A 27,224-nucleotide genomic window follows, 5' to 3' on the forward strand; every position below is an offset into this window, starting at 1 on the left:
AGGGCCAGCTTGTCCTCCCCTAACCCCTGCCCCTGGATTCTTTGGTATGTCCCCCCAACACTGCCAGAGCTGGACCTCCCCTTCCCCCACCTGCCCCTGCGCCCATGAGGTAGGTGCTAGTAGACTGGGGCATGTCTCCTTGTGCAAAGTTCCCCAAGGCCAGTAGAGGAGGCGGTGGGGGCCCTGGGTCTCAGTGAGCTCCCCCCACCCCCAGAGCTGCCTGCCTCTTGAGGGGAGCCCAGCCCCCCTTCCCCGCCGCCCTTCCCCCCATATATAAACACACACCTGAGAGAACCTCCTCACTCCTTGCTCCTTCCCAGGGCCTTTCACAACCAAAACCCTGTGGCCCAGTCTACTGCTTCTGAGGCACCAAAGTTCTGCAGTCAGCCAGCCCCAAGGAGAGGAGGACCAGAAAGAGACAAGGGTGAAAAGGGGGAAAACAGAGCAGCTTTCCTGGTAACACTGCTAGGCCAGTACAGGCCCTCAGCACCTTGGCACCGGATATGTTCCCTGTGGGCACCCTTCCAGCTGGGAGTGGGAGGCGGTACAGAGATGCGGAAGCTGTAAGGGTGGGCAGAGAACAGGAAGGGAGGCTGGGGTGGGCGAGAGAAGAGGTAGGGGTGAGGGCTTGTTCCCCCCAACTTTGGACCAAAGGTCAGCGTTGTGAAATGGGCTCCCTGAGGGGGAGGGGACACAATGCTGCAGCCCCATCAAGAGAAGTTGGTGGGAAGGGAATATGGTTCTCCGAAAAAAGCACATCAAGCCTGGGCTTCTGGTGGAAAGTGTGGGCAGGACTAAGAATAAAACACCAATGTCAGGGGGAAGCTGCCTGCCCATCTCCTCGCTTCTCACAACCCCTGCAGCTCCAGACCTAGGACCCCAGGAAAATGGGAGAGGCATACTTCCCCACAGAACCTTCTCCTGTTAAGGGATACTCACCCCTCCTCAGGGCCTCCCAGCAGATGGGAAAGGTTGAGTCTATAATCATTTTTGTGCCCAACCAGACTTGTGGCCAGCCTGTCTTCCATCAAGAGGGTATCCTTTTAGCCTAAGTTATAGGAGATCTCTGCCTGGACCAGGGCGAGGTGAGATGACCTCTCTGGGGACTTTCTGCCTAGGTCACCTTTGCATTTGGGCCCTTTCAGACTATTTCTTGTGCCTGGGGTAGGAAGTGGGCAAGGGCATCCCAAGCCTGGTTAACCCTTCCTAGAAAATACTGAGAACGGGGCCCAGTGGGGAGAGCAGCAGAAAGGGAATGAGACCTACCTGCTCTCAAATCCCACAACCCACTCCCCCACACCCTGGCCTCAACCTTGGACGTGGGGAGGAAGCCCTACAAATACATTCCGCTCTGCCCTAGGAAGAGCAGGGGTCTCAGTGTGGCTCTGGGTCCTCCCTTCCCCTTCCCCACAAGTCTCACTTTCTGAGTCTTCTGGGAGAATGTGCTCCCTTGGGGGTAAGGTTGGGGGAGGGAGGGGAACACACAAGAGAGTAGCCAAAGTCTAACATTCTTTCTGAGGTCAGTTTCTTCCTGAGTTGTCAAATAAAAAGAAAACAGCAAGTTCTACACATCTTAAAAAATAAGAGGCCTAAATATTAAACAAGCTACATTTCTGGGACTTTCCCCTCGAAAACAAACAACAACAAACCCTTCTTTGGGTTTTTTGGGGGGTTTTTTTGTTTTTGTTTTTTTGTTTTGTTTTTTTGTTTTTGTTTTTGTTTTTGCTTGAACACCCTCCCCGCCCAGACCCAAGGTTTCAGCTGGGTGAAGGGTAATGGGGTGGGAAGGAACTCCCTACCCACTTCTCCTCAGTCCCTGGACCTCCAGATCTCCTGCAAAGGGACACTGCAGTCTTTGAAAGAGAGGGACAGAAGGCAAGGAGAGGGACCAAGAGACTCAGAGAGGCTGGAGAGCAAGGGATGGAGACAGAAGCATAGAGAGTGATAGATGGAAGCGAGAGGGAGGAGCAAAAGAGAAACAGAGGCATGATGGAGGGGTGGGGGCACTGACAAAGCAACCGGGAGAGAAAACTAAGCGAATGCAGAGGAAGAGGAGGGGGCGTGGAGGAGGAGGGGAGCCATTCAGATAGCGAGGAGACAAAAGGATTGTGGCGAGAGAGCAGGAGTTCCTTAGGCCCCGGGTGCCAGCCCATACCGGGTCGGCCCGTCCTAGCGGAGCGGAGATGGCGAGCTTCCCGTCCACAATAAATAGGGAAAACCTGAGTACACAGCGCATATGGCATCTATCTGCCTAGCAGAAGCATCTTCCTTCCCACGAAAAAAAAAAAAATCCCCGACAGCCCCGTCCCCTCTCCCACTCCACATTCATCACGGCACCCTCCCAGTCCGGTGGGTTAAAGACAACCCTCCCAAAAGGAGGGGGCAGGGAGGGAGGGGCGGCCGCTCCGCGGCCTCCCGGTGCGCCGTCAGTGTCCGCTGCCGTACATTTTGTCCCACTCCACGTACGAGTCCAGGTCCTTGGGGGAGGCCCTGGGGCCCACCTTGGTCAGCGCCGCCTCCAAGTCCTTGTAGGAAAGGGGGCGCTGCAGCCCCGGGAGGCCCGCCCCGGCTGCTGCCTGCTGGCACAAGTGCCCAATTCACCCCCGGAGAAGCCCTGGGTGCCCTGCACAGGGCCGCCAACTCCCGCTCGCTCAGCACGCAGCCCTGCTGGGCCAGCGCCCGCTGCAGGATCTGCCCGCGAGCCGGGCCGTCGGGCAGCGCCACGTAGAAGCGGAGAGAGAAGCGCCGGCGGGTGGCCTCATCCAGGACCGCGGGCCGTGAGGTGGTGCCTATGACCAGCACGCCGTCAGCTCCCGCCCCGCAGCCGCCGTCTAGACAAGCCAGAGCGGTGGCTTGCAGGGCGCCGGCGGCGGCGGCAACCGTCGTCCCGGGCCGACAGTAGCGCGTCCAGCTCGCTGATGAGGAGCACGGCGGGCGGGCGGCAGCGCGCAGCGGCGAAGGCTGCCTGGAGGAGGCGCGCGCCCTCGGCGGGGCCTGGAGCGGCCAGCGTGGCTCCGCGCAGACGCAGCAGCGTGGCGCCCAGCTGCGTAGCCAGGCAGCGGCCCAGCAGCGCCTTGCCGGCGCCCCGCGGCCCGAAGAGCAGCACGGTCCGCGGCGGGTGCGGGCTGCCCGGGTAGGCGGGCGGCCTCAGCAGGGGCCACACCAGCTCCTCCTCCAGCGCCGCCTTGAGCGGGCCCTGGCCCGCCACGTCCGCCCACTGCACCGGGGGCCCGCAGTCCAGCATCTTGCTTGTCACCAGCTCCAGGGCCCCCGGGTCCACACCTTTGGGAGGCTCCCCCGACGGCACAGCGAAGGCCCCGCGTTGAGCCGGCGCCGGGGCGCGCTCCGGGAACTTTTCAAAGGGTTCGAGTTGCGAGCCGTAGACCGAGGAGCCCAGAACCTGAGGGGGACGCCGCCAGCGTACTTGCCCGACGCCTCATCGCGGCTCCCGCCGGCTTCGCCCGGAACCCGTTGCCTCGACACTCGCCGTTGTCCGCGGAGGTGTAGGAGGCGCCGTCGGCCTTGGCGGGCTCGTACACGTACTTGCGGTAGCGGCCCTCTGCGCCCTCGTCGGCGGCCTTGCGCTTCAGCGACACCCCGGCCTCCGCGCCCGGAGCGGCAGCCTGGAAGCTGTAGGAGGTGGGTGCGGGCCGGGGCGGGGCGGGCGCGGGCAGGGGCGTGGGCGCCGCCAGGCTGGAGGGCAGGTAGGGGGTCGGCGGCGGGGCCGGGGGGCGGTGGTAGAGCTCCGTAGCCGGCTGTGCGGCGTAGCCCCCCGCGGGGTAGTTGTACAGAGGCCCGGAGGGGGCCGTAGCCCGGCGGAGGCGGGGGCTGCAGCAGCGCGGCTGGGGGCGGCGGGGGCAGCGCGGTGCCGGTCTGCGCGCAGTAACCGGGGCCCAGATACCCCCCGCCGTAGCCCGCCCCGTACTCGGACGCCGCCGACGGGCCCCCGCACGCATTGCCGGCGTAGAGGGGTTCAGGCAGGTTCCCGGCTAACACCGGGGAGCCCCCGAGGCCCCCGGAACCGCCCCCACTGCCTGACTTGGTCCCCGGGAGGCCCTCGTGGAGTGAGGCCAAGGGGTAGTGTGGCTCCGGCCCTGGCCAGGGCTCGGGGTCCCCCTTGGCGCCGTTGAGAAAGGCGGCATCGCCGTAGCTGCCCAGGGTGGGGCGCTCGTAGGGCGAGTCCAGGACCCCTGAGTATTTCTCTGCGTAGCGCTTGAGGAGGTTGGAGGCAGTGAGGGCAGAGATGTCGTCGTGTGCCCAAGCATAGTGGCAGCGCTGTCGACCCCCAGGGGGCAGCTCCAACTTGTGGGCCGGCGACGGGGTGGTGGAGGAAACGTCCAGGTGCTGCTCTGGCCACTGGTTGAGGGGCTGGGCGTGTTCCGGTGTCCAGTGCATCTTCGACAGAGCTGCAGGCAAGAGACAGACGGGGCTCGTGAGGTCCCGCAGAACCCTCCGACCTCCAACCACAGGCCAACCCACCGAGGCTGCAGCTGGGGACGGGCTGGTTCTCTGGCCTCCGCCACGCTCCTGGGGCACCTTCTCCAGCCCCAAGTACACAATACTCGACTTGTCCCTCAGCCCCAGGATTCAAGTTAGTATCTGAAAATACTTCCCTCGGAGCCAAGAGGGATCTGGAAACGACATGTAGGCCCTAACTTCACCTCGTAGGCAGTAATGATTGTTTTGTCCTGGCCATACCAGTCCTGACCTCTAGGACACATGTCCTGACTTTCAGACCTAATATAGTGAAGGGTCAGGCAACGGGCGGGACACCCCAGCCAGTGCTAGGAATGGTCAAACCCAAGTGGGGCCCACTGGGTACCAGCTGTTTGCTGCATACCCACCATATGCCAGGTGGGCACTACAGTGGCACTAGGGTTGTGTAAATAGAGACGAGTGAGGCCTGCCCAGGGCCCCTGGCCCCGTGGCTCCACAGTTTGATAGTCCGCAGTGTTCTGTTCACCTCAGAGATTCCAGGGCTCCCTCTGCGCCTAAAGGGAGGAATGCAGGTGTCTTTGGCAGGGCTTCAGCATCCCTGGGAAACCCCAAAGGCTGAGCCAGAAGCATTCGCCTGCTTTCCGTTTGGGGTTCTTTTAGTCTGCCTGATGAAGTCAGCGCACCTGGGTTCCAGACCCAACTCTGCACATGATGGCTTGTGCCCAGGGCAGGGGTTGCCACCTGCCTCGTTCCCAAAATGCGATTCGCCACAATATAAAACGGTTACTATTTAGAATAGACAGATCATATTCCAGAGAAAATGGAGGGAAAGTTAGTTCACAGCAATGCAAAGTTAGTACACGTCATAGAGAGTGGGTCATAGATTTGTCTCTTAGCTTTCCCGTAACCAAATAACGCACTTTGCAAAGTAAAAAAACTACCATCATCCTCAAAGGAAGCCAAATGTTCCTGGCATAGAGATCACAGAACCTTTTTCCATGGACCTCAGGAAGCAGACCTGTGAGATGTCAGAACGTCCTCTTAGATAGCCATGCCATCAACACAGCAGAAATATAACACTGCTGTTTCTTACACTGTCCCTCAGAGCACCGGTCATGGCATGAGCCAAACGCTGGGAATGGGACTCAGGGCCTGGAGAACTGCACGCTCTGGGTACAGGGCTCCCATAGGTTAGCCTGATTTAAGGCTAAAACCTCCAAGACTAGGTGGGCCCATGGCATGCCACAAACGGTTTTTGCACTGAATATTTCTCACACCTAAGCTTTTGATAAGAAGTTAGCCTTACAGGTTTAATATTCTTTCTTCACCAAATTTTTATTGAGCAAATACTAAGTGTTGTGCTCAGTAGGAGGGCAGATTGCCAGGTGAATATGATGGTTCAGTCGAGTGGAGGAGACAGACAGACAATATCCTTTGTGAGGTAGGAAAATAGAGGTGTGTGCCAAGGGCTCTGGGGCTCAGGGAAACGTGCCATGCCTGGTTGAGGAGCCCTCACCAGGGAGGTGGTGTTTTTACTGGATCTTGAAGGGTGAGGGATCAAGTTGACCAGACGGGCTAGAGGGTTCCAGCACCATTAGAGGTGCAGAGCACAATGCATTCAGAAAGGCTGGGCTGGGTTAGTTCATATGCCCTATTCCCTTCCTCAAGACAATTTATTGCCACCTTCTGGAAAATTGTCATAATGAATCTACAAATCTATTGTGTCTATGATGTGACTCATGCCCCTTTAGAAATAGGGCTTCTGTGCAGTGCACAACCTATATAATGACACACTGCAAGCCTGGAGGGAGCACCAAGAAATATTGGGTCACTAGAGCTTTGGAAGTGGGTGTATGTAGGGGGAGTGGTAGAAGAGGCTGAGAATAAATGAGTCGCTTCTCTGGTTCTCCACCGTTGCCCTTCCTTGCAGCCGCTTGTTGATAGATAGCACCACCTCCTATGGCTATAACCTGACATCAGTGGGAGAGGACAGTCTTTGAAAAGAAAACTATTTACTCTCATCCCCCCTGCCCTAGGAAAGGCATGAGCCATAGATATTAAAACTTACAAAGGAGAGCTCTTGTTCAGACTCCATCTGAGAGGTGATGGAGATCACCCATGGCAAGAGGACAGGGCTGAGTGTGAGGTGTGTAGGGGCAGGTCTATAGCTCTCCAGCTCCTGCCGACAGGTCTCCAAGGAACAGAGGCATTACCTGGTGTCAGAGGGTAATTTCCTGGGACATCAGAAATCACAAGTGCTTTTGGTTTCAGGGTCAGATGAGGTACCGTCAAAGTTAAACAAATGCAAATATGGTGTTACCACATGGACCCCAAACCTGTTCACTGTTACCTGTGCTTTGACTCCATAATACGGAGAAGAGATTGACCTTGATGATAGTACTTTCCCCGAACATATTAAACTGGGCAGGATGGGGGGAAAAGAATGGCCCCTCCCAGAAGGACATACAGAGACACAGTAAAGAAGGCTCTGTGTCTGGACGTGTCCACACACGTTTCCTTCACCCTCTGCCAGACCGTCTGCGCCTCCTCTTCAGTCAGGTCCCCACCCATAAGGCCCAGTACTCAGGCCCTGATCAACTAGCAGTTGTGGGCTCTAGGAGCCCACCTGTGGCCCTCCAAGGCTGTCCTCCCATCGTCACCCCCACTCTGTCTTGTCTACTCCAGCATTAGCCCCTCTCAGACTGCTCCTCGCCTCTGCCCAGACGGGCCCTGGTACATGGCATCTCATCCATCCCACCTGATTTCCACCCTTAATGCTCTCAGATGCTGGCCTTGCGTTCCAGGCCCTTCTCTTGCATTTTAGCCAAGGGCACATCTCGCTCACCTCTCGCCTTCTGTCTTCACCTTTACCTAGATCTGCATCCACGTTGCAGGCAGAAGGCCTGAGGGTCCGTCTACCCCAGCCCTTGGACCTTGCCCATGAATTAACTATTCCTGCCCGCTCCCTGGTCCTGGCTCCCTCCTCAGAGCAAGCTTAATTGTTTCCCATCTTCAAAGAGCCCTCCACTGACTACCAACCCATCTTTCTTCTCCTTTTCCTTTCAATCATCGTTTTCTGCATGCAATGACCTGGACTCTGCCCGAGGTCCCTCAGAGGTCTAAGTGAGGAGCAGGTCCCTTAGAGGTCTAAGTGGGGAGCAGGGGGCCAGCTCAGCAACTTCTCCTGCACTTGGTCACACAGCACTTGATCTCCAGACTGCCTCTCACTTCTTCCAAGGGGAAAAACAAAAGTCGGGCCAGAACCCAACTGCCCCAGAAGCAGGCTCAAGCCACCAAGCCGAGGAGGGCGAGGGAGGTGAGGTTGCCACACTGCACTCAGGCTGAGAAGGCTGGTCCGTGTTAGCCGAAGCACACACTGGCATACACACCCACACCACCTGACCATGCACACGTGCACACCTGCAGGCGCACGTGCACATGTCCATGCATGTGCACATACATATACACACACTGTCTGTCTCAGGCTCCTTGGAGCCTAAGTGCAGTGCTTCCTCACACAGCCAACCCCCTCCTTGCCTTCCTCCCCTCCCCCACGCAGAGGGACTGGGGTAAAGCACGCTGTCTCCCTGCCCCTACCCCCAGGCCAGCTACAGCCCTCTTGCTGTCACACAGGGACAGCCCCCTGTGGCCTCACTCACAAGCCCCTACCATTCAGCCTCTGCAGGAGAGGTGTCCCCAGGAGAGCCTGCCTCCCTCCCAAGTTCATAGGCCACACTCCCCTACCCTGGCTGAGCTGGAGGTGAGGAAAGGCCCTTGGGATTTGGGAGAAAATGTGGGCTTTGAACCAGGGATATGTGGGTTTGAATCCGGGCTCACGTACTGTATAACCCTGGTCAGGCAGCCTAACCTCCCTGAAGCTCAATTTCTCCAACTGTTACAGGGCATTACATCCGCCTTGCAGAGTGGCCGTGAGGATTTAAAAAGATAATGTATATAAAGTACACAGTCCAGTGGGGGGTACAGAGTAGTGTGCTAAATGGTACAACTGAGAACCTGAGCAGTAGCCCAACCTCGCTGAGTGACTCTGAACAAGTCCCTTCCCCTTGGGGTTGGGAGACCTCAGAGGGTGTTTTGTAAGGGAGGGTCCTTCCAGCTGACAGACAGAAGGTCCTCATGCCATTTCCCAGCACAGGGGGCAGAACCAGCCCCTTTCCATGCTTTACCTTGTGTAACCCTCACAGCAGCCGTGAGATCGTGCTACTGTCATCACCCCCTTTTACACATGAGGAGGCTGAGGCAGAGATGAATCCGTCCCCACAGTCACAGAGCTGTCACACAGTGGCGCGGGGTTCGGCTGTGCAGTCCGACCGGAGCCCAGGCCGCCCTGACTCCTGGCTGCACGGCCTCCCTGCTCCAGCCCTACGTCCTCACAGCCAGAGGAAAGCCTGAGACCGTGACCCAGCCTGCACCACAGCTCCTTTCCTTGGCCCTATGAAAACAGGACTCTGTATTTGCCTGGAAATGTGGCTGTGTCCCAAATGCTGTATATACAACCTTCAGACCTGCTTTTGGAAGCACCTACTAGGGCGGGGCGAGGAGGGCAGGTTCCCAAGTTGCCTGTGCCCCACAAGCAGGAGTATGTGTGTCCTCTCTCAGCAAGACAGCCCCGGTAGAGCTGTCCCTTTCCTGCATACTTGCCATCTGATAAGAATCCATTCCCACCCCCAGGCTGGGCAGACAGTTCCTTATTTGGGTCTGTGGCCTTGCCTGGGGGTGGCTGGGGCTCTGTGCGGAAAAGGCAACTTTCTGAAAGTCAGGCTCCTGCCCAGCTCCTCCTTCAGGCAGAGGCTTGAAGGGCCAAGTGCCCTCCTACACACAGGAGGCTGCATCCACTGAACTCCATCCACAGAGCGCAGGCCTCCAAACTCAGGTGATCATTAAATAGTAACAGGTGGAAGCATAAGGGGAGAATTCCTTAAACCCTTCCCTCATTTTTAGGAAGCCTTCCAGGACCATTGAGAGGAGTGGTCTCACGAATGGACAAAACACTCCATGCCCCGACTTCGGGCCGCTCCAGTCCCCAGGGACCACGCTCAGGGCGGGCGCTCAGTGCAGTGGGCCCGATGCAGGCTGTGATAGTATGATTTATAATAAGAAATGTATATTTAGTTTTCATCCACTGTTCTTGGCTCACAGCTTCCGAAACCCTTGGAATTTCCTAAACATAAGAGCAAAGAGAGCATCTTTCGTCATGGTTGGTCTCTTGTTCTCAGTTCCTGGAGGAGCTTCAGAGGCATGGGTAAAATGGGTGTCTTGTAACAAGCCCCTTTCAACCACACCTGAGTTTATGTTAATGAGGTGATTTTTGAGAACCTCCTAGGTAACTTTAAGGACGGAGGCTGGTTGCCAGGGGAACCACCGGATTAGATGGTTGGAACTTTCAGCCCCACCCCCCCACCTCCTGGGAAAGGAGAGGGGCTGGAGATCAAGCTCAATCGCCAATGGCCAGTGATTTAATCAATCATGCCTAAGTAATGAGGCCTCCACAGGAGAAAAGGATGGGGGTCCAGAAGGTTCCGGGTTGGTGAACTTGTAGAGGTGCTGGGAGGCGGTGCCCTGGGAGAGGGCGGGGAAGCTCAGCACCCCTTCTCAGCACCCCTTGTCCTGTGCATCTCTTCCCTCTGGCTGTTCCTGAGTTATATTCTTTTATAACAAACCAGTAATCTAGTAAGTAAATTCGTTTCTTGAGTTCTGTGAGCTACTCTAGCAAATTAATTGAATGAAGGCGGGGCATGAGAATCTCCAATTTATAGCCCATTGGTCAGAAAAGCACACGTGACAACCCTGCCTTGCAATTAGCATCTGAACTGGGACTCAGCCCTTAACCTACAGAATCTGAGGCTATCCCCGGATAGTGTCAGAATTGAGCTACATTTTGCAGGACACCCAGCCGGTTTTGCAGAATTGGCTAGTGTGGAAAACCCGCAGATTTGGTGTCAGAAGTGAGGCAGTGTAGTGTGTGGGTAGAGGGAGTATGTTTTTCCCTGACACCCTCCATTCCCATCCTGGCATGCAGGGGCAGCAAACACCCGCGCTGTCACTGTAGGACCCTGGGCAACACACCTAATCCCTGCTTCTCAGCTTCACTTTCTTCCGTTGTCAGATGAGACAGTTGGGGTAGATGATGGACCTCCAACTTTTCTCTCACGAGGAATCCTTTAAAGTAAATTGTACACACGATGCTGTGTCAACGCCCCCCTCTAAGTCCCTAAGGAGGCCCCTGGCACCCTCTCCCCACCTTACAGAAATTCTAGGATTCAGAATTCCATTACCCACGGGGAGGGAGGGACTGGACCAAACAGGGCTGGGGGCGGGGCGGGGAGGAGGGGCAGCTGCGTGGCGGCTCCAGGCCTGTGGAGCAGGGGCTGCTGCCGCCCTCCTGGGCAAGCTCCCTGGGGCTCCATTATCTCAGCCCGGGACAAAGGGGCTGGAGTGGAGAATCCCATTGTTGGGCCTCGTATGGAAATCTCATTAATCTATTCACCGAGGCTCCCACAGGCCTTTTGTCCTAGGCTTTTTGTCTGCTGCTCACAACTGTTGCCCCGGGGGGTCTCTGGCCGCATGGCAGAGCTTGAACAGGACTGTTCCCCCATCCACTGGGCCCTGCCCCCTCGTGCCAACCCCCAGTTACTACAAGAGGAGAGGAGAGGGAGGGAGGGGGCAACAAAAGGACCCCTAAGGATGGGCCACCTGCCACAGCGCCAGCACTCACCACACAGGAAGCTCTCCCAGTCCAGGCCAGAGAGTGCCCCCAACATAGCTGGACGGCCAGAACCCTGCGGGGGTGGGGGGCCGGGGGGCAGGGGTCTCTGGGTCTGGTACAGGGCCTAGCAATAAATGTGTAGGGGATGAACCCAAGGAGGCCAGAGAGGAAACTGCAAACTCCTCAGTGCAAGGGCTGCAGCCTGCTTTCTGCAGGGAGCACTGTCCTGTTTCTAGCCAGCCAGCAAACACTTTTAGGACAGCTTCAGCCACTAGAGACGCAAATTGGATCAAACTGATCCATCCTCATGGACTCTGTTCTCTAACAGGGGAGACAAGGTGCAGCTGGTCAAGAAAGCATGAAAGAAAAGAAGGGAAGGAGGGAACGAAAGAAAAAGAAAAAAAAGAATGAATTCTGGGAGATCAGAGGCAGTTGCGGCTATTTTTGGAGGGGGTGAGAGCAGCACCTAAAATGGGTCTCTGAGGAGGGAAAGCAGTGGGGCATGTCCGTGGACTTGCGGTTGGTGAAGGCGGAGGGGCTGGAGCGCGCAGGCGTGCTGGCCCAGCCGTGTCATCACTCACTCACTGCCCACAGCGCCCGTCTACGTAGATGCTGTTTACAGATGATAAAACCCAGTCGCAGACAGTAGGTGCGGCTTGGCCAAGGGTGGAAGGGGGCCTCCTTGGTCTGCACAGTGTTTTCCCACCTCTACAGGCGGTGGTGAGGCAACAGTGTAGATGGAGGAGCAGACCCCTGAGGGGAGCAGGAGTCTAGCCACAAGATCTGAACACTCTCCCTCCATGGCTCTATGTCCCTTGGCTGGAGAACTGGTGAACTTGGAGCTGGGGAAGGGGGAGGGGAGGGTCATAGGAAGATGGGGAAGGGGGTCACATGCTGTGAGCTCCAGGGACTGGTAATGGTCAGGGCAGGCGTGTCACTGTTGGACTGATTCTTTTTGTGTCTTGGGGCAAGTTGCTTGTTCTATTGTGAACATCGCAGCCTTCTCTGATGCCTCCAACAACGCCAAGCAAACCAGCTTCCTTCTCCATGCACAGGGCCTAAAGAATCTAGAAAAAATCAGCCCTGCTCACGCAGGCCTACAGGCCTTTGCTCACACAATCCCACCCACTGGAAGTGCCCTCCCTCTGCCAACTAACTCTTTCCCAACTTTCCAGGTTCCCGGCAAGTCCTGCCTCCTTCATGCTGCCTCCCAGCCCTAACTGACCCCTTGCCTTTGGGGGAAGCTGGAGAAATTCCCTTCCGACAGCAAGAACAGGGGATATGCTTCCTCTTGTGCCCAGTTCCATCCTCTTTCAACACTCAAGGACGTTGTTCCCTCAATTCTCCCTTCTCCTGTGCCATCAGTTTCCCCCTCTCTATTCTGTCATTCTCATCAGCCCACAGACATGCTGCTATTCTCCCATCTTAAGGGGGGAATGTCCAAAACACTCTCTTGATCTCCCTCCAAATGCATCCTATTGCTTGCTTTTTACCAAAACAAAAAATAAGAATAAAACAGTTTGAAAGCTACCTACTACTCTTCCTAACTCCTCCTCTCCGGTTCTCTCCAGAGCCCTTGCCAACCCGGCTTTCACCTCCTGCGCTCCACAGGCTCCAAAGGCTCGAGCGAGCGACCCTGTTGTTACATCTGATGGTCAGTCCTCAGCGGGGCGCAGCTCAGCGGTGCTGGACTCTGCTGCCCACCCCTCCTTCCTGACACTTCCTCCCTGGGTTCCTGGCCCCCTCCCCCTCAGCCTCTGTCATGCCCCCTTTGACCCCCTCCCCCTGAGCTTTGCAGAGCCCAGGGCTCAGTCCTTAGTACCTTCTCCCCACATTAATTCCTTGGAGACCCCCATCGAGTCTTGTGACCTTGACCGTCGTCTGTCCTGAGGCTTCCTAAACGGGGTTTTCCAGCCTAGTTTCCCCCCATGCGCTCCCCACTGGTGTATTCATTCAACCTTCTTCCTGATACCACCTCCACTTCAATATTTCATTGGCATAACTGACATGTCCAAACATCAAACTTCTGATTTCCTCACCCTGGTCCTACCCGCACGTTCTTCCCCATCTCAGGCAACGTGAGATCCATCCCGTCTTAACTACTCCGGCCAGAAACCTTGGGGTTCTCTGACTCTCTTTCACACCTCAGACCAGCAAGTCAGACTGGTCCTGGCTTCAAAATCTGTCCAAACTGTATATTCTCAGCACCTCCAGCAACATCTCGCTCTGCAGGCGCCTCCCATCTCACCTCCCCATTAATACCCGTGTGTCCCACTCTCTATTCTCAACACCATCACCCATGAAAACGTGTCTGCTCATGTCATTCTTCTACCCAGAAACTTCCGATGGCTCCTATCTCGTTCAGAATAAAGGCCAAAGTCCTCACACAGCCCCCCAGGTCCTAACGACCTCCTTCCCCTTCCCCTTCCCTCCTGCTGCTGTCCCCTGACCCCACCCCCAGCCACACCAGACTCCACTTGCTGCGGGACACTCTTTCCCCAGATTTCCACGGGGCTCACAACCCTCATTTCCGTCAGGTCTCTGCTCACCTGTCACCTCATCAGACACTGTCCCCCTCGACCCGATGGTCTCTGTAGCACCCGTGATAATCTGAGCTACTTGTTGCTTTATTTTCTTGTATCCACTAGAAAGTTCTATGAGAGGAGAGAGTTTGTTTTGTTCACTGTCATATCCCAGGCACCTAGGACAGTGCCTGGCACGTAATAAATTCATAACAGACTCTGTAGAATGGAGGAATGGATGGATGACTAGATGAGCAAAGAGGCATGAAGTTGCCTCTGTGTCCACATAAAGGAAGAAGTCAGGGTGACTACATTTGAGCCCAGTGAGATGGTGAGAGTGGCAAGAGGCCAGGTAATTACCTCAGGGGTGCACAGGGAAGGGTGCCTGAAGCTGAAGGGCACCCAGCCCAGCACCCAGGCGTCCCACCTGGCCTCCTTTTTTTTTTCAATCTTCCTCCTCCTTTCTTCCCCCAGCCAGGCCTCTGGGGGAGGACAAAAGGGGCGATGGAATTCCCATCAAAGGCCACCGGACACATGGTAAAGAGATCAGGGCCCTTGGGATCCTGCTTCCTCAAGGTAGTGAGGCCTCCCCGCCAGTCTGGCTCCTCTCTGGGGTGGGGGGGTGAATGGGGGGGTGTACTCTGGCCCTGGACTCCTCATATGTCAAATGCCAAACAGCAGGAGGTCAGCCTGAGTGAGACTGGCCAAGGGGGGTGGGGGGGCCATCTGGGCTGTGTGTGCATGCAGTGGGGGGAGGGGAGAGTGCAGAAATCCCTGCCTGTGTCCGTGGTCAGGGCCACAGACAAGCTGTGACCATCTGTTGTCTTGAGAGGCCAGGCCAGGGGCCCAGCACCCTTGAGGATAAACCTTCCCTTTCCCCCAGCCTTCTAGTGTTTGCAAAGAACTTTCATGGTGGTCATTCAGTCTCACTCTCACAACTGCCCTGCTAGATAAGCATATTCTACCCATTTTACAGAAGAAGAAATGGAGGCTTAGAGAGGAGTGATTCTCCCAAGGTTGAAAGAGCTAGTAAGAGGGGAAGCTGAGACTCAGCCCATTCTGCCAGCCCTTCCCTCTCCCAGCCTTGCCAAGGTGCTCAGCGCCAAACACAGGGCCCCCTCAGGGTTCTGCTCTCAGGCACAGCTCCAGCCCAAGCGTGCCCCATACCCACCTCTTCCAGGAAGCCTTCTAAGACTGACCCAATCCCCCCAAGGAAGTTCCTAAGATGCCTCAAAGTCTAGAGCTCCGTACAGCCAGCCCTTTCCCACCCTGGGCTGTTGCTCTGTCCCTGGGTGTTTGGTCCCTGGGTGTTTGGCCCCCGCGCGGCCCAGGACCTCTCCTGGTCAGCTCAGCCACCCACAGGAGTAGATGGTCCCCTAAGTGCAGATGGTCCACACTGAGGCTGGACAGCCTGACAGACCGGAAGGGAGAACCCACGCTGGGAAGAGCCTCGCCAAGCTCACACAGTCAGGAAGGGGTTTGTACCCAAGGGTTTGGCTTCAGCCGCTGAACACAGCTTCTAATCCTGTGCTACCGAAACTGCAGCCCCTAGCCACAGGCGGCTACTTAGATTTAAATTCACTCAAATTTATTATTTTAAATTATTATTAAAAATGCATTATTAAGGTTAAAATAAATTTAAAATTCACTTATTCAGTAGCACTAGTCACGCTCAGGAGTCACATGTGGCAGCGGCTCCTGTATGGGCCATTGCAGACACAGAACATTCCTGTCCTTGCGGAAAGTCCTGCTGGGCAGTGCTGCTCTAGTCTCATCCAGGACTCGGGTCTGCAGCCGGGTGCTTCCCACAACTGGAGCCTCCCACGGCTTTCTCTTGAACTTAGAGCCTCACTCCTTAGGATCTCCAGGTAGATTTCCCTAGGACTCAGACTGCTGTCCTTAGGATTCCTAGGCCGTTTTCTGGCAAGGCTGGGCTCCAGCTTCCCCAGGAGCCAGGGAGGGGGTGTGGGGTAGCTGGCCCGACTGCTCCCCATCAGCCCGCCTGGCCTGTCCTGCCTGCAGCCGGCTGGGAAAGGAGGGGCAGGCTGCAGAGGAGCAGAGAAAGGTAGGACACGGCAGTTTGTCATCTGGCCTTTCAGCCTGTGCTTCCTGCCCTCCCCCATCAGCTGCTCAGTACCCATCCCCCCTCACCTACCATCCTCATCCTCATCCAATCTCAAGGACAGATGGGGGCCGGCAGGGAGAAACGTGACCACAGTGAAAGCACTCTCAAGTGGCAACAGAGTCTGAGGGTCACAGCTGTGTCCCCCGAGGCCTGGCCAGCCCCTCAGGTCTGGCCTTGTGTCAGCCAGGCCTGAGCTACAGCTAATCTCAATGAGGGGAAGGGTCCACTTAGGAATCTTACTGGGAGATTTAGGGATCTGTAGGTGCTGGATTGCTCCAGCAGACACAACTGCAGTTAAAACTGCAGTCACTCACGTAGCTACATGTACATACATACATGTAAGTATGTATGAGTACTTACATACATGGAAGTAGGGGAGTCCTCCTCATGTCAAGATGTAATAAGAGGATGTAAAGATGGACAGGTGGGCTCCCTAACCAGCTTGACCAGGTAGAGACGTGGCTTGTTCTGGGCTTAATCCTCGTTCCAGGCTTGATAAAGATCCTTAGTCACTGCCCAGTGGTCAGCACTCCCCCAGCTGCTGCCATGAACCACCCCCCCCATGGTCTCTTGGCCAATCACAGCACTGAAGGGGAAGTCCCACTGCCCGGTGGCCCCCAGGGAGTGTATTAGCACATTTGAACCCCTCAACCTGCAATGACAAAGCCTGGGGCCTTGGGAGGCGATACAGGAGTTGGGGGACTGTCCTGTCTCCCCTCCCACGGGGAAGCTCAGGACGAGATTAAGCATTCTGGGGCACAGGAATTGGGGGGCCCCAGCTCCAGCAGTGAATAAGCGATCCATAAAATCCCAATTCACTCACTCACTGATCAAAAGGCCTATCTGCCACGCCAGGATGGGGTGGCTCCCGGGAGTCCCCCACTCTTGCACAAAGTCCTGGGGAACCCTGAGCAGGACCCAGGACACAGTCTCCTAACGTTTTATCTGCAGACTCGGTCCCACTCCCAATCTCCACGAGGGGCATCTGTCCCCAGAGCTTGGGGACCGGCCTGTACCCCGTGTGATCCGGCTGCCTCGGAGGGGTGGCCCTCCTGGGAGCTGTCTTTGTCTGCCCTCCGTAAATAACAGCTCTTTTCTCTCCTGTGTGCCCCGGGGCTGCCAGGGCTGATTTCAGCCTCATCAGCGCTGCTAATCACTTTTCCAGCTCTGAAGCCCTACTCTCCCCTCTCCTCCTCCTTTCCAACAGCCCCTCCAAGTTTTCTCTTCAACCTCCTCCTGGTGCTGTCACTGCTGGGGGTGCTCTGAGCCCTTTCCTTCACCACCGCATCTTACCCCTCCCTCCAGGATAGGCAAAATCCAGGAAGAATACCTGTCCCCAACCCCTTTCCTTAGAGATACCTGGTAGGGAGAACTAGCCTAGTTATTACCCTCGGAGGTCAGGCTGTTACCTCCCAGGGGCCATTGCATCCTGGACTGGGGCTTGTTCTCCATGTCATTCAGTCTCCACAGCAGGCTGCCCGGGGATCTATGGTTGGAGCCCATTCTACAGCAGGACACACTCCTTCCTTTCTCCTGCCTCTCCTCACCTCCTGGGCTGCTCCCAGGGACCCACAGGTGCAGCCTGGACTCATCAGCGAAGTGAGTGAGGAAGGTGTCTGGAGGCCAGCCTGAAAGACTGACCAGGGCTGCTGGTCTCTGAGCTCCCCCACAGCAAGCCCAGGGGGTCCACGTGCAGGTCATAGCGCCCCCTCCCTCCTTTGGCTCATGACGCAGGGGGTCAGCTTCCGAGATGTGGGACAAGTGTCTCTTTCTGTTTCCTCTGGTGAGAGACGGAGGAGTGGGGGGGAATGTAGCACCTCCCTCACAGGCTGCTGTGGGCAAAGAAGGAAGGGTGGTACTTTCAAGACTGGCTGGAGGGAGCCCTGGGGAAGGGGCAGGACACAGGGCAGGCCCTTAAGAAGCTGGCTAGGTGCCTCAGCCTGCGAAGGGGGGGGCGGGTGACACAGGAGAGGGAATGCTTTCTAGTGCCAAAAGGATCCAACGGGCTTGAGGGACTCAAGGAGAGAAGTGCAACGTCTGAGCCACCTGCGAGCCCCTGGGTGGAGAGCACCACCCTGCAGGAGTGAGTGCCTGTCACCCCTGACTCGCAGCGGGCTCTGCAGAGGCTGTGAGGGGAACCAAGCTCACCATCCCTGAAAATGCGGTCCCAAGCTCCAGCTTCCCAGGACTTGCTAGCCTGACCTCTGACTGGGTCCTGCGGCCTGAGCTCGCTCTCACCAGCACCTCCTGTGCCAACAGAGAAGCCCCAGGGCCTTGACATGCTCCCCCTTCCAACTTCCGCCTCTTCGAAACTGCCCAGCCAAGGTCACACGCACCTTCAGGTCCCTCTTGAGAGCCCACTGTGTCAGACCCCACTTCATCCTGAGCCACACTTTTCATGGTCCCTGGAAATCTTAGGGGGAGGTTTAGGAGTCTGGGTGAGACTTTAGGATCCCCTGGAGGCCCACCACGCCTCAGACTCAATATATCCAGGGAAAACATCTGCCTTCTTTCTCCAGGTTCGTTCATTCCCTCAGGAAACCCTGGAGGCCTGTGCCTCCTCCACCCATCTAGCTGGTCACTGCGCGCCCTAACACCCTCTGAAAGGACCCACATACTCTCACATCCCCCACCACAGCTGGCCCAGCATCTGAACTCATGTCTCTGCCCTCCTAATCCGCTTCTGAATGGCTGCCTGGGTGGTCCTTCTATCTAAAAGACTCAACCCCCACTCACCATGGCTGGACAGCAAACCCCAGAGCCTGGCACCAGAGGGAGGTTAGTTTGTCCTTCCTTCCAGCCTTGGCTCCTGCCATTCTGGCTCTTTCTGGCCGCTCCAGCCGCGACAGTCCATTCTCTGGGCCATGCATGTTCCTGCTTCCAGGCCTTTGCTCAGTTTGGCCTCTGCCTAGTTCTGCAGCTGGGCGCCCAGACTGTTAGGTCACTTTGCCTCTGATGCCCTTGCTGGCTCCCTCCTGGGTGCCCACCTCTGCCCCTCTGTCCTGCCACTCAAAGGCCTTATTTAGAGTCGATGTCATCTGCTAAACTGGGCTCCCCATTCCCTGCTCTGCTCTGACACCCGCCCTGGGGCCTGTGCACAGCAGTTCTGTAGCCCAGCCGTCCCCCCCGTCCCCTGCTACTCCCTTTCCTCTCTGTCCTTTTCCCTCCCAAAGTCCCCTCCCTCCAAAAACTACCTGATACAATGGGGGTAAGAAGAGCAGGGCCTTTGGAGTACTTTGTTACGATAGAAATTACTTGTAAGTAATTCCTCTTTTTAAAGATGATTTACTTTTTCATTGAGGCACAAAGATTTGCAGCTGAAGCCCGTGCTTTGCCCCAGCTAGAGCCAACCCCTCTCTGGAGCATTCAGCTTCTCCGCACATCTGATGGAGACAGCAACAGGCATCCCAGGGCGCTCGGGGCCTCAGTGCATTTGCACCGAGCGGGCACCAGTGTGGGAGGCTGTGGCTCCTGTCCAGCGTGGGCCCCACTGCTGTTCGGGGCTGGGTGAGACCCTTCCGTGCCTGTCTCCTCGTCCCTGGGACCTGGCCCAGCATGGGTGTGGGATGCAGCATGAGCTCAGGGCCCTCTACCTCTTTGCAGGCACAGGTCCCTTTTGCTGTCTGGTAAACATGTGCCCTCTTCTCAAAAATACTTTTTCAGTGCATAAGATAGAAATACACAAGAAAACAATGTTGTAGCTATGTGTGGTAATAGATGTTAACTAGACTTTTGTGGCGATCATTTCACAATCTATACAAATATTGAATCATTAAGATGTACCTGAAACCAATAAAATGTAATCCGTCAGTTATACCTCAATTAAAAAGTAATGCATGGGACGACTCTGTCAATCATACCTCAGTAAAGGTGGGGAAGATAACATTTTAAAATACATTGTGCTACAAAGGGAATTAATATCACTGGAATACAACTGTAACCGTGAACTCGTCCAGGGTCATAGACCACAGGTCTCAGCACAAGAGACTAGAGCCCGCCCCACCCACCCACCCCCCAAGCCAGGTTTAGGATCCAAGGTTGACTTCAGTCCGTGTAGGTGGCATGTGACCTCCAAAAAACTTAAGCTTCAAAGGCTAGGTGATCCTATGTTCCTGGGCACAATATGCCCCCCTCCCAGTGCCTGGGGGTGGGTGAGGGACGCGCCCCAGCAGGCGAGGCCTAAGCAGAGGTGAGGAAGCAGGCCCAGGCAGCCCACCCAGGCTTCCCCAGGGGCGCCTGGGCCCCTCCACCCTGCCCAGCCCGGAGGTGCTGAGCTGAGTAACTCCAGCTATGCAGCCTGGCCGGTCCACCTGGGTGTGAGTGGGCAGGGTTGTCCTCAAGGGGGGTGGCCCCCCACACCTGCAGGGCCACAGGAACAGAGAGAGAAAGAGAACTTGGGGGAGGGTGCGAGGCAAACACCGGCCAACCACAGCAACTCCTCCTGTCTGCTCCTGTGTGGATCCCAGTACACGCACAAGCACGGCTCTGCTGGACGCATTAGTTCCTGTGATCCTCACCAAAACCCTGCGAAGCAGGTGCAACTGACATCCCCACGTTACCGGGGAGGAAACTGAGGCTCCATTAACTTGTCTGAGTCAGCAAGCTAGGACATGGTGCCACCTGCCCGGGCAGTCTGGCTCCAGATGCTTTTCGCTTCTCACCTAAGAAGCGGCCGTTCCGTTTACCAGCTGAGGAAGGAGACATGGGTTGATTCCCGCCATCCCCACCCCTTAGCCCTCTTCTCTCGACCACCCCCTCCACACTCAGCCACACACCACAGAGCTTAGCACATTTCAAAGTGCTTCTCGGGACCAAATAAGTCATGGCAGGTCTGAGACTTCAGACCCTGGCGACAGTCACCGCCATGCCCTGAGGAGAGTGATGAGAGAGGCAGGGCAGCACGCGGCCCACAGACCAGGGCTCGGGGAATAGGGAGTATTTACTGGGAAGGAGAAACTTTCCTGAGGACCAGAGATCTCCAAATACCTGAACGACTGGCAGGTGGCAGACTGGGCACCTCTGCAGCCCTTCCACTCCTCCCCCTTCTCGAATGAGGCGAATGCTCCAGGAAAGATGTCAGGCTTAATGTTAGCTGAGAACCTGTGTCCAAGCTGAGAACCTTGTCTCTAGAAGTGATGAGCTCCCCGTCAGTCAAAGAATTCAGCACAAGAGGCTGTGTACGGAGAAGCGCAGGCCCCGGCAGGGTGAAAGGCTCTCCTCCTCCTCTCGAGGCCATCCCCACTTGCCTGTCTCAGAGGCACTGCAAACCCAACAAGTCCCACACTGAACTCCTAACCACCAACCTGATCCTCCAGCTGCCTTCCCCACCCCAATGAGGCAGCTCCAGCTTTCCCAATAAGGGGCTCAGAGCCTAAAACTCCAGCCTGAAGAGGGCTGTGGTATGGAAGATGGTGACACAGGAATGGCCATCCCACATAGGGCACAGTCTGTCTAGAAAAGGAGCCCTTAGACGAGTGAGGGTCCAGCCACTAATGAATGCTGTCTCTCTGAGGAGCTGAGTGGGAGGGGCAACTTCCCCTGGTGGCCAGAGTTCCCGGGAACCCACAGGCAGACCTGGGGGGAGGGGCAGAACTACATGAAAAGGGGGGGTATTTTGTTTTTTCAGTATAACCTGAATCTCACCAGTTTTCTTTCCCCACTGGCCTGGAAAAAATACAAACACCCCAGACTCTTGATCATCCAATGGCCAAATAGGCCAGTCAGCAGCAGCTGGACTCTGTTTCCCACTAATTCCCACTGAATTAGGGCTTCTGTCACCTCTGAACAGCCTCCCCCTGAGAACTCAGTCTCCTCGGGACTCAGCCGGTGATGTGATGCCCTGCTGTCAAGTACTGGCCTTTTCCCTGAGTGTCTCTTCTCCCACCCATCCTGTGCCCACTGCACAGCTCTGAGCATGCCACCCCCCAGCTCATATGCCTTCAGTGGTTCCTTCCTACACAGGGAACCCAAAGAGAGCGGTCCTGAAAGCGGAGCCTGTCCCTTTGCTTCTTCACTGGTACCCACCTGTCTTATAAGCTCCTTGAATGTGGACCACATCCGAAAATAATGGTTGTTGAATGAATGGCTGCCTGGGTAAACTACCCAGGGCCTGGCACTACTGGGAGGGCCCGACCAAATGGGCAGGGATGTGGCTGTGCTTTACATTAGGTGCCTGTGGCAGACCAATGCCAGCGCGAGGGATGTGCTCTGACCCTCCCTGGCCACGTGGGAGGCCGAGGGCTGTAAACATGGGAGCTCTGAGGTGTGAAGGCCCTGGTACACAGGTACCCAGTGGGTGCATGGGGAGTCTCAGGGGCTCAGGAATCCCAACCCAAGCTGGGCACCCTGTGGAGCCTGGCTGAGGTACACCCAGGACCCTGCACAGTGCTGGGACACAGCAGGTGCTCAACACAGGGTTGTCAGAACAAAATGCAGCCTCTGTCACATCTTCCCAGCCATCCCTGATTAATCCCAGCACCGGGCTGGGGATCAGGGGGCTCCAGTCTGCGGGGGGCGGGGGGTGAGGGCAGGTAGAGGGAAGTGTGCCTCCACCTTCCAGGTGCCTGGGGTAGTCAGGCTGGCTGTCGTCTCCCTAGCCCAAGTTCCCCTCTCTGCCCTGACGACTTTAGAGAGAACCTCAAAGATGGTCCAGGCAGCCCTGCTATAGGCCAGAACGTTCACATACATCGTTTCCCCCTTCCTCCTACATTAGGAAGTGGTTCCCTGAAATCCCTAGGTTCCAAGGCACTGAGCAAGTGACCAAAGGTACGTGTATATTGCAGAGACAAAGGGCACACTATTTGAAGCCAGGGCTCTGTCACATAGTGTTTTTATCCCCATGTGGCAAATGAAGATCCGGAATAAGGGACCTGTCTAGGGTGATGACACCTGATTAGTGGCAGGGTCACTGCAGCCCAGAGTTTAGCTCCTAGGGTGAGGGCCATGACAGGTCATCAAAAAATGGAGTCTGGGCCACAGCCCAATGGAGGCTGGCCCGTGGCCACTGTCCAACACTCCCATTCATTAGAACCCCCCACCTCACCTCCAGTCCCCAAGGTGAATCGGGGCAAGGCACCTGGGTGCTTCCCACCGCAGTCCCCTCTCCTTAGCTGGGCCAGCTGGGGAAATGTCAGCATCAATGGCAGTGACAGCCCGGAGCACTGTCACTCGCATTTCTGATCAGGCCCTCACAGGCCCAGTCATTCAACACTAGAACTCAGGGCTTCCAGCTTCTGGCTCCTGCCTCATTTAATTTGCACAACAATGCTTATGAGATAGAAACCATTCTTGGTCCCATTTCACAGATGAGACATACTGTAGAGTATTTAATAAATGCTGCATAAGTGGTAGCTACAATTTATCAAGACACTTGTGAAATACTTGGAGGAGAGCTCGATTTTCCTGCCACTCATCCTGGTTTCTGGGGACAAGTGGCTCCTAAAACAAAAGCCCTGGACATCCTTTGTCCAGACAACACACTCAGATGAGATGATGACTCCACACCCTGGTCCAGGCAACAGGAACCTTCCCCATTCAAAGGCTGGCCCATCACCTTGATCCTCTACCCCTGGTCCCTTAGCTCATCCCATCCACCTGCCAGTACTAAGCCATGGAGACAGCACCGTATGTGGTGGTAAAAGTGCTGTGCTGCAGGCCCAACTCTGCCCTCAGCACGTCACAGGGTGCTGGGCTAGGGTGACGGCTTCTTGATGTAGGGTCCCCATGGGCTCCAAGGACTCTTAAGAACCCTCTAAAGCAGAATGCGAAGTTCGGTGTAGATGGATAGAAGTGCATTTTGCGGGGACAGCTTTCATAAGTCCCTCTGAGGAGTCTGTAAATCAAAAAAAGTTATGGGCCCCCAGACTGAGTGATCTTGAAGCCCCCTTCCATCCTAGTATTCTTGGGCTGTATGCATTTCAACATAAACTCCATTCTCCACCCTTCAAGGCCAACTCAGCTGCCACTGCAGGAAACTCGGGTTTCTTGCTTCTTTGACTGCAGCACAAGGCTTGGGACCCCGTGCCACAGTCTTGCAGGGTGTCTCCTGCCTTGCTCTTCCATAGGAGCCTGCCAGCTCCCAGAAGGGAACAGGATGAGCCCAGGGCTGAGATGGCAGAAAACATCAGTATACCCCATGTGGGCTCGCCCCTGGCCACAGCCTCTGTCCACTGGAAGGCAGGGGCTGTTGCAGACCACAGGTGCACCCAGGCCCAGGGTCCATCTTTCCCTGCTGCAACCCTGGGACCTCACTAAACCTCTCCTGCAGGGAGCCTGGTTTTCATTAAATCGGGTAAAGGAGTCATTAACTGCCAGCCCAGTCAAGAAGCAAAGTTCTGCTAGAAGGCACAGGGAGGGTGAGGGAGACCAGCCTGTCCTCTGCCCTCCCTGGCTGACCGATGGTGGGGGGAGGGGGAGTCAGGGAGGCTGGGCTCCTAAAGGGTCCAGCAACTGCAGCAGTAGGAGCTGGGGGTGGAGAGTGGGGGCAGTCTTGGCCCAGATAATAAGCAATTGTTAATGTGATCCATATGGATCCTGACTGGCCTCTCTGTTTAACAGGATGATAATGGCAGGGAAAGAATGCTGATCTGTGGGGAGAGGAAGGGGCAAAGTCCTCCCCTGACTTGGGGGGAGGGGGAGGACCAACAAGAAGGGGGAGGAGGAGAAGACCCACCCAGGGGTCTCCACCCATCCAGGAACCCATAGCTATTTGCCTCAAAGTGTCCAGATTCCATGCTTTGTAGGCTGCCCTTACAAAACCTCTTTAATTCAGCCAACAAATATGTATGAGGCATCCACAAGGTGCCCAGCCCCGTGCCAGGCCCATGCGGGCAAGGGGCAGGAAAGGGTATGTTCCACCTCCATCCTCCAGGAGGCAAGACCTAGGGTGGACTTGGCCACAAAGCTGAAGGGAGGTACAGGTGCAGCGCCAGGAGAACATGGAAGGACAGGCGCGGGCTAAGAGCTGGGGGCTCCGAGGAGGCTTCGCGGAGGAAGTGTGGCATCCGAGTTGGGCCTTGAAGAATGAGGAGGTTGTGGAAAGACAGGGACAATGGGGAAGGCATTTGGCTGAGGGAACAGCAAGAGAGCAAAGGCAGAGAGGCGTGAAATTGCGCTGAGAGTCTGAGATCTCAGCAATAAAGCTGCAGCCCAGGCCAGGGAGGGGAGGGGATTCCTGCTCCATAAAAAGCTGTGGTCATGGAGGGCCAGGAGGAAGGCAAGTCAAGGCTCTGGGAAAGACGCACTGGGGCCTGGTCCCTCTGCCCTGCCCCCTCCAGTCTGGGTACTGGTATTGTCCACTCCCAGGATCCTTGGCTCAGACCACCCTTATACCACTGCCAGAAAATCCCGCGGGGCCTCAGAGGCCATCCCTGTGTCTCTCAGCCCCCTCTTCCTCTCCTGGGAAGATGGGAGCCCCCCCTGAGAAATGGGGTTATCTGGGCCTCCCAGGAGCAACCCCACTGCCTCGGGGACCTAAATTCCCTTTGGCCCAAGAGGGCTTTCCCCCAGAAGATATTACAGCGAGGGCACGGGGGTCGCTCCTTACAAGGGTGACTGCTGCGGACGCCAGTGGAATCAAGTGGAAATAAATGAAATGGCGTTAAACATGGGAAAGGGGGATTTACGAGGCCTGTCACCGGTCCAGCAACGCCGGCCCGCAAGCCCCGCCCCTTTCTCGCCCACCCCTGGAAGCCCGGCCCCGCCCCCGACCCCCGCAGCTCCCGCGGCTGCCGGGTACCGGTGCTGCGGCTGAGTCCCCGCTGCACCTCGGCCCCGAGCCGCCCAGCGCGTCCGTCTTCTGCAGCTAAGGCACAGTGGAGAACGGCGTTTGCTCGCAACGAGAAACTCGGGGAGGGGAGCTCCGAGGAAGCTCAGCCCAGGAGGACGCACAGGGGTTTCAGGTTGGACTCGGGAGGGTCTGGGGCTCCCTGTGCGGCGCCACCCGGCCCACTCCACAGGGAAGGCTCTGGGCCAGGAGAATCGAGAAGTTCGCGCCTCTACCCCGCAGAAACCAGAGTGAGGTTGGGACCGAGTCCCGGTTCCTCGCTGCCTGGCCGGGGGCGGGAGCCCGCTCAGCCGCGGCAGTCGCGCGGACAACACAAACATTCTTCCGTCCTCTATTCTCCTCCAAATTAGGTATCCATGGAGACTGGGCCAGGCAGCCTGACAGCCCCACGGCCTAATCCTGATTTAGTGACCGTCCCTTTAACAGCCCACCCACCCGTCCACCCACCCCTGCGCTCCGGGCTGCCGCTGGGCGCAGGCTCCAGGCCGCTCACACTCTCCCCCGCGCAGACCCCTTTCCAGGCCTCCTCGCCCAAGAGGGGCACGGGAACTGGAGGGGCCGGGCAAGGGAGGCTGCATTTGCTGAGCACCTACTGTGTGCCCAGCCCTCTGCGAAGAGCCCTCTACAGAGCTGGTTCCCAGCGAGGGAATCTGTGTAGACCAACAGGGGGCTTGTGAAGTGGGGAAGTTTAAGGGGCTCCGTCTAGAGAGCTGGGCGCTCCGAGGGTCTCCCTTGTAGCCTGTAGCCCAGGGGTGAAGGTAAGTGCAGCTTCCTGCGACAGCCTGACTCAGATGGAGGCTATGCTCTCTCTGGTCAGAAGAAAAGAAAGGAAGCGCAGGGCGTTAGGGGCGCAGGGCCCGAAGTGGCCTCAGTCTCCTGTCACTGCCCCGTCACGATGCTGGGGAATCTCCGGGCCAGGAACCCAGCCCCCAACCCCCCCTCCCACACACACAGGGGCCGCTGGACAAAGACCTGACGGTGTGGGAGGGGCCTGCGGGCCGGCCCTCGGGCTCCGGACACAAGATACTTCTGGGACCCGAACCCGCAAATCCTGGCTCCCCACCCCCCAATCCCGCAGGCTCCCCCCAGAGCCAGCTACTCGCTATTGCTGCAGGCTCCGCACCAAAGGGGGCGGCGAAGAGGGTGCCCGTCGGCGGCGAACAGATCCCCTTCTCTGCCCACCCCTTCCCCCTCTGGTAGTGACCCTCGGCTCCCACGCACCCGCCCGGGTCTCTTGCTGGCCTTGCCCTTCGACCCCCACCTAGTTGAACCTCGCGACCCACAGCCCCCGCCCTCTCCGGCCCTCGCACTGTCCCGCACCCGCGGACAAAGCTCCGGACACCCGACCGAACGGTCACCACCCCCTGACCCCGGCCCCGCCGCGCGTTTCCGTGCCTGCCCTTGCCCGGCCCGCGGCCCCGTACCTCGGCATCCCGGCCGGGTCCTAGGTGAGTGTGCGCGGCCTGGGGGGTCGTCCGGCCCCGGGACTGGGGCACGGGCCGGGGGCGACAGGCCGGGGCTGGGGGGCAGCGGTGCTCACCATCCTGGAGCCGCTACTGCTGCGGCTGCTGCGGCCGCCGCGGCCGGGAGCGGGACTGGGCAGTGGGGGTGGCTGGACAAGGGGCCGCCCCG

General features: G+C 57.1%; 1 protein-coding gene across 1 annotated transcript; it reads right to left on the bottom strand.

Moving 5' to 3' along the window:
* Window positions 1-269: 269 nt before the first annotated feature.
* Window positions 270-27,224, bottom strand: FIGNL2 (fidgetin like 2). The gene is given in 8 exon segments (XM_033117345.1): window positions 270-2,590; window positions 2,593-2,631; window positions 2,634-2,877; window positions 2,879-3,402; window positions 3,405-3,440; window positions 3,443-3,803; window positions 3,805-4,406; window positions 27,017-27,224. Coding segments are annotated over 7 exon segments (1,959 nt in total). The 5' UTR covers window positions 4,396-4,406; window positions 27,017-27,224; the 3' UTR covers window positions 270-2,426.

This window comes from Rhinolophus ferrumequinum, chromosome 10 (genome assembly GCF_004115265.2).
Source record: "Rhinolophus ferrumequinum isolate MPI-CBG mRhiFer1 chromosome 10, mRhiFer1_v1.p, whole genome shotgun sequence".
Taxonomy (NCBI): Eukaryota; Metazoa; Chordata; class Mammalia; order Chiroptera; family Rhinolophidae; genus Rhinolophus; species Rhinolophus ferrumequinum.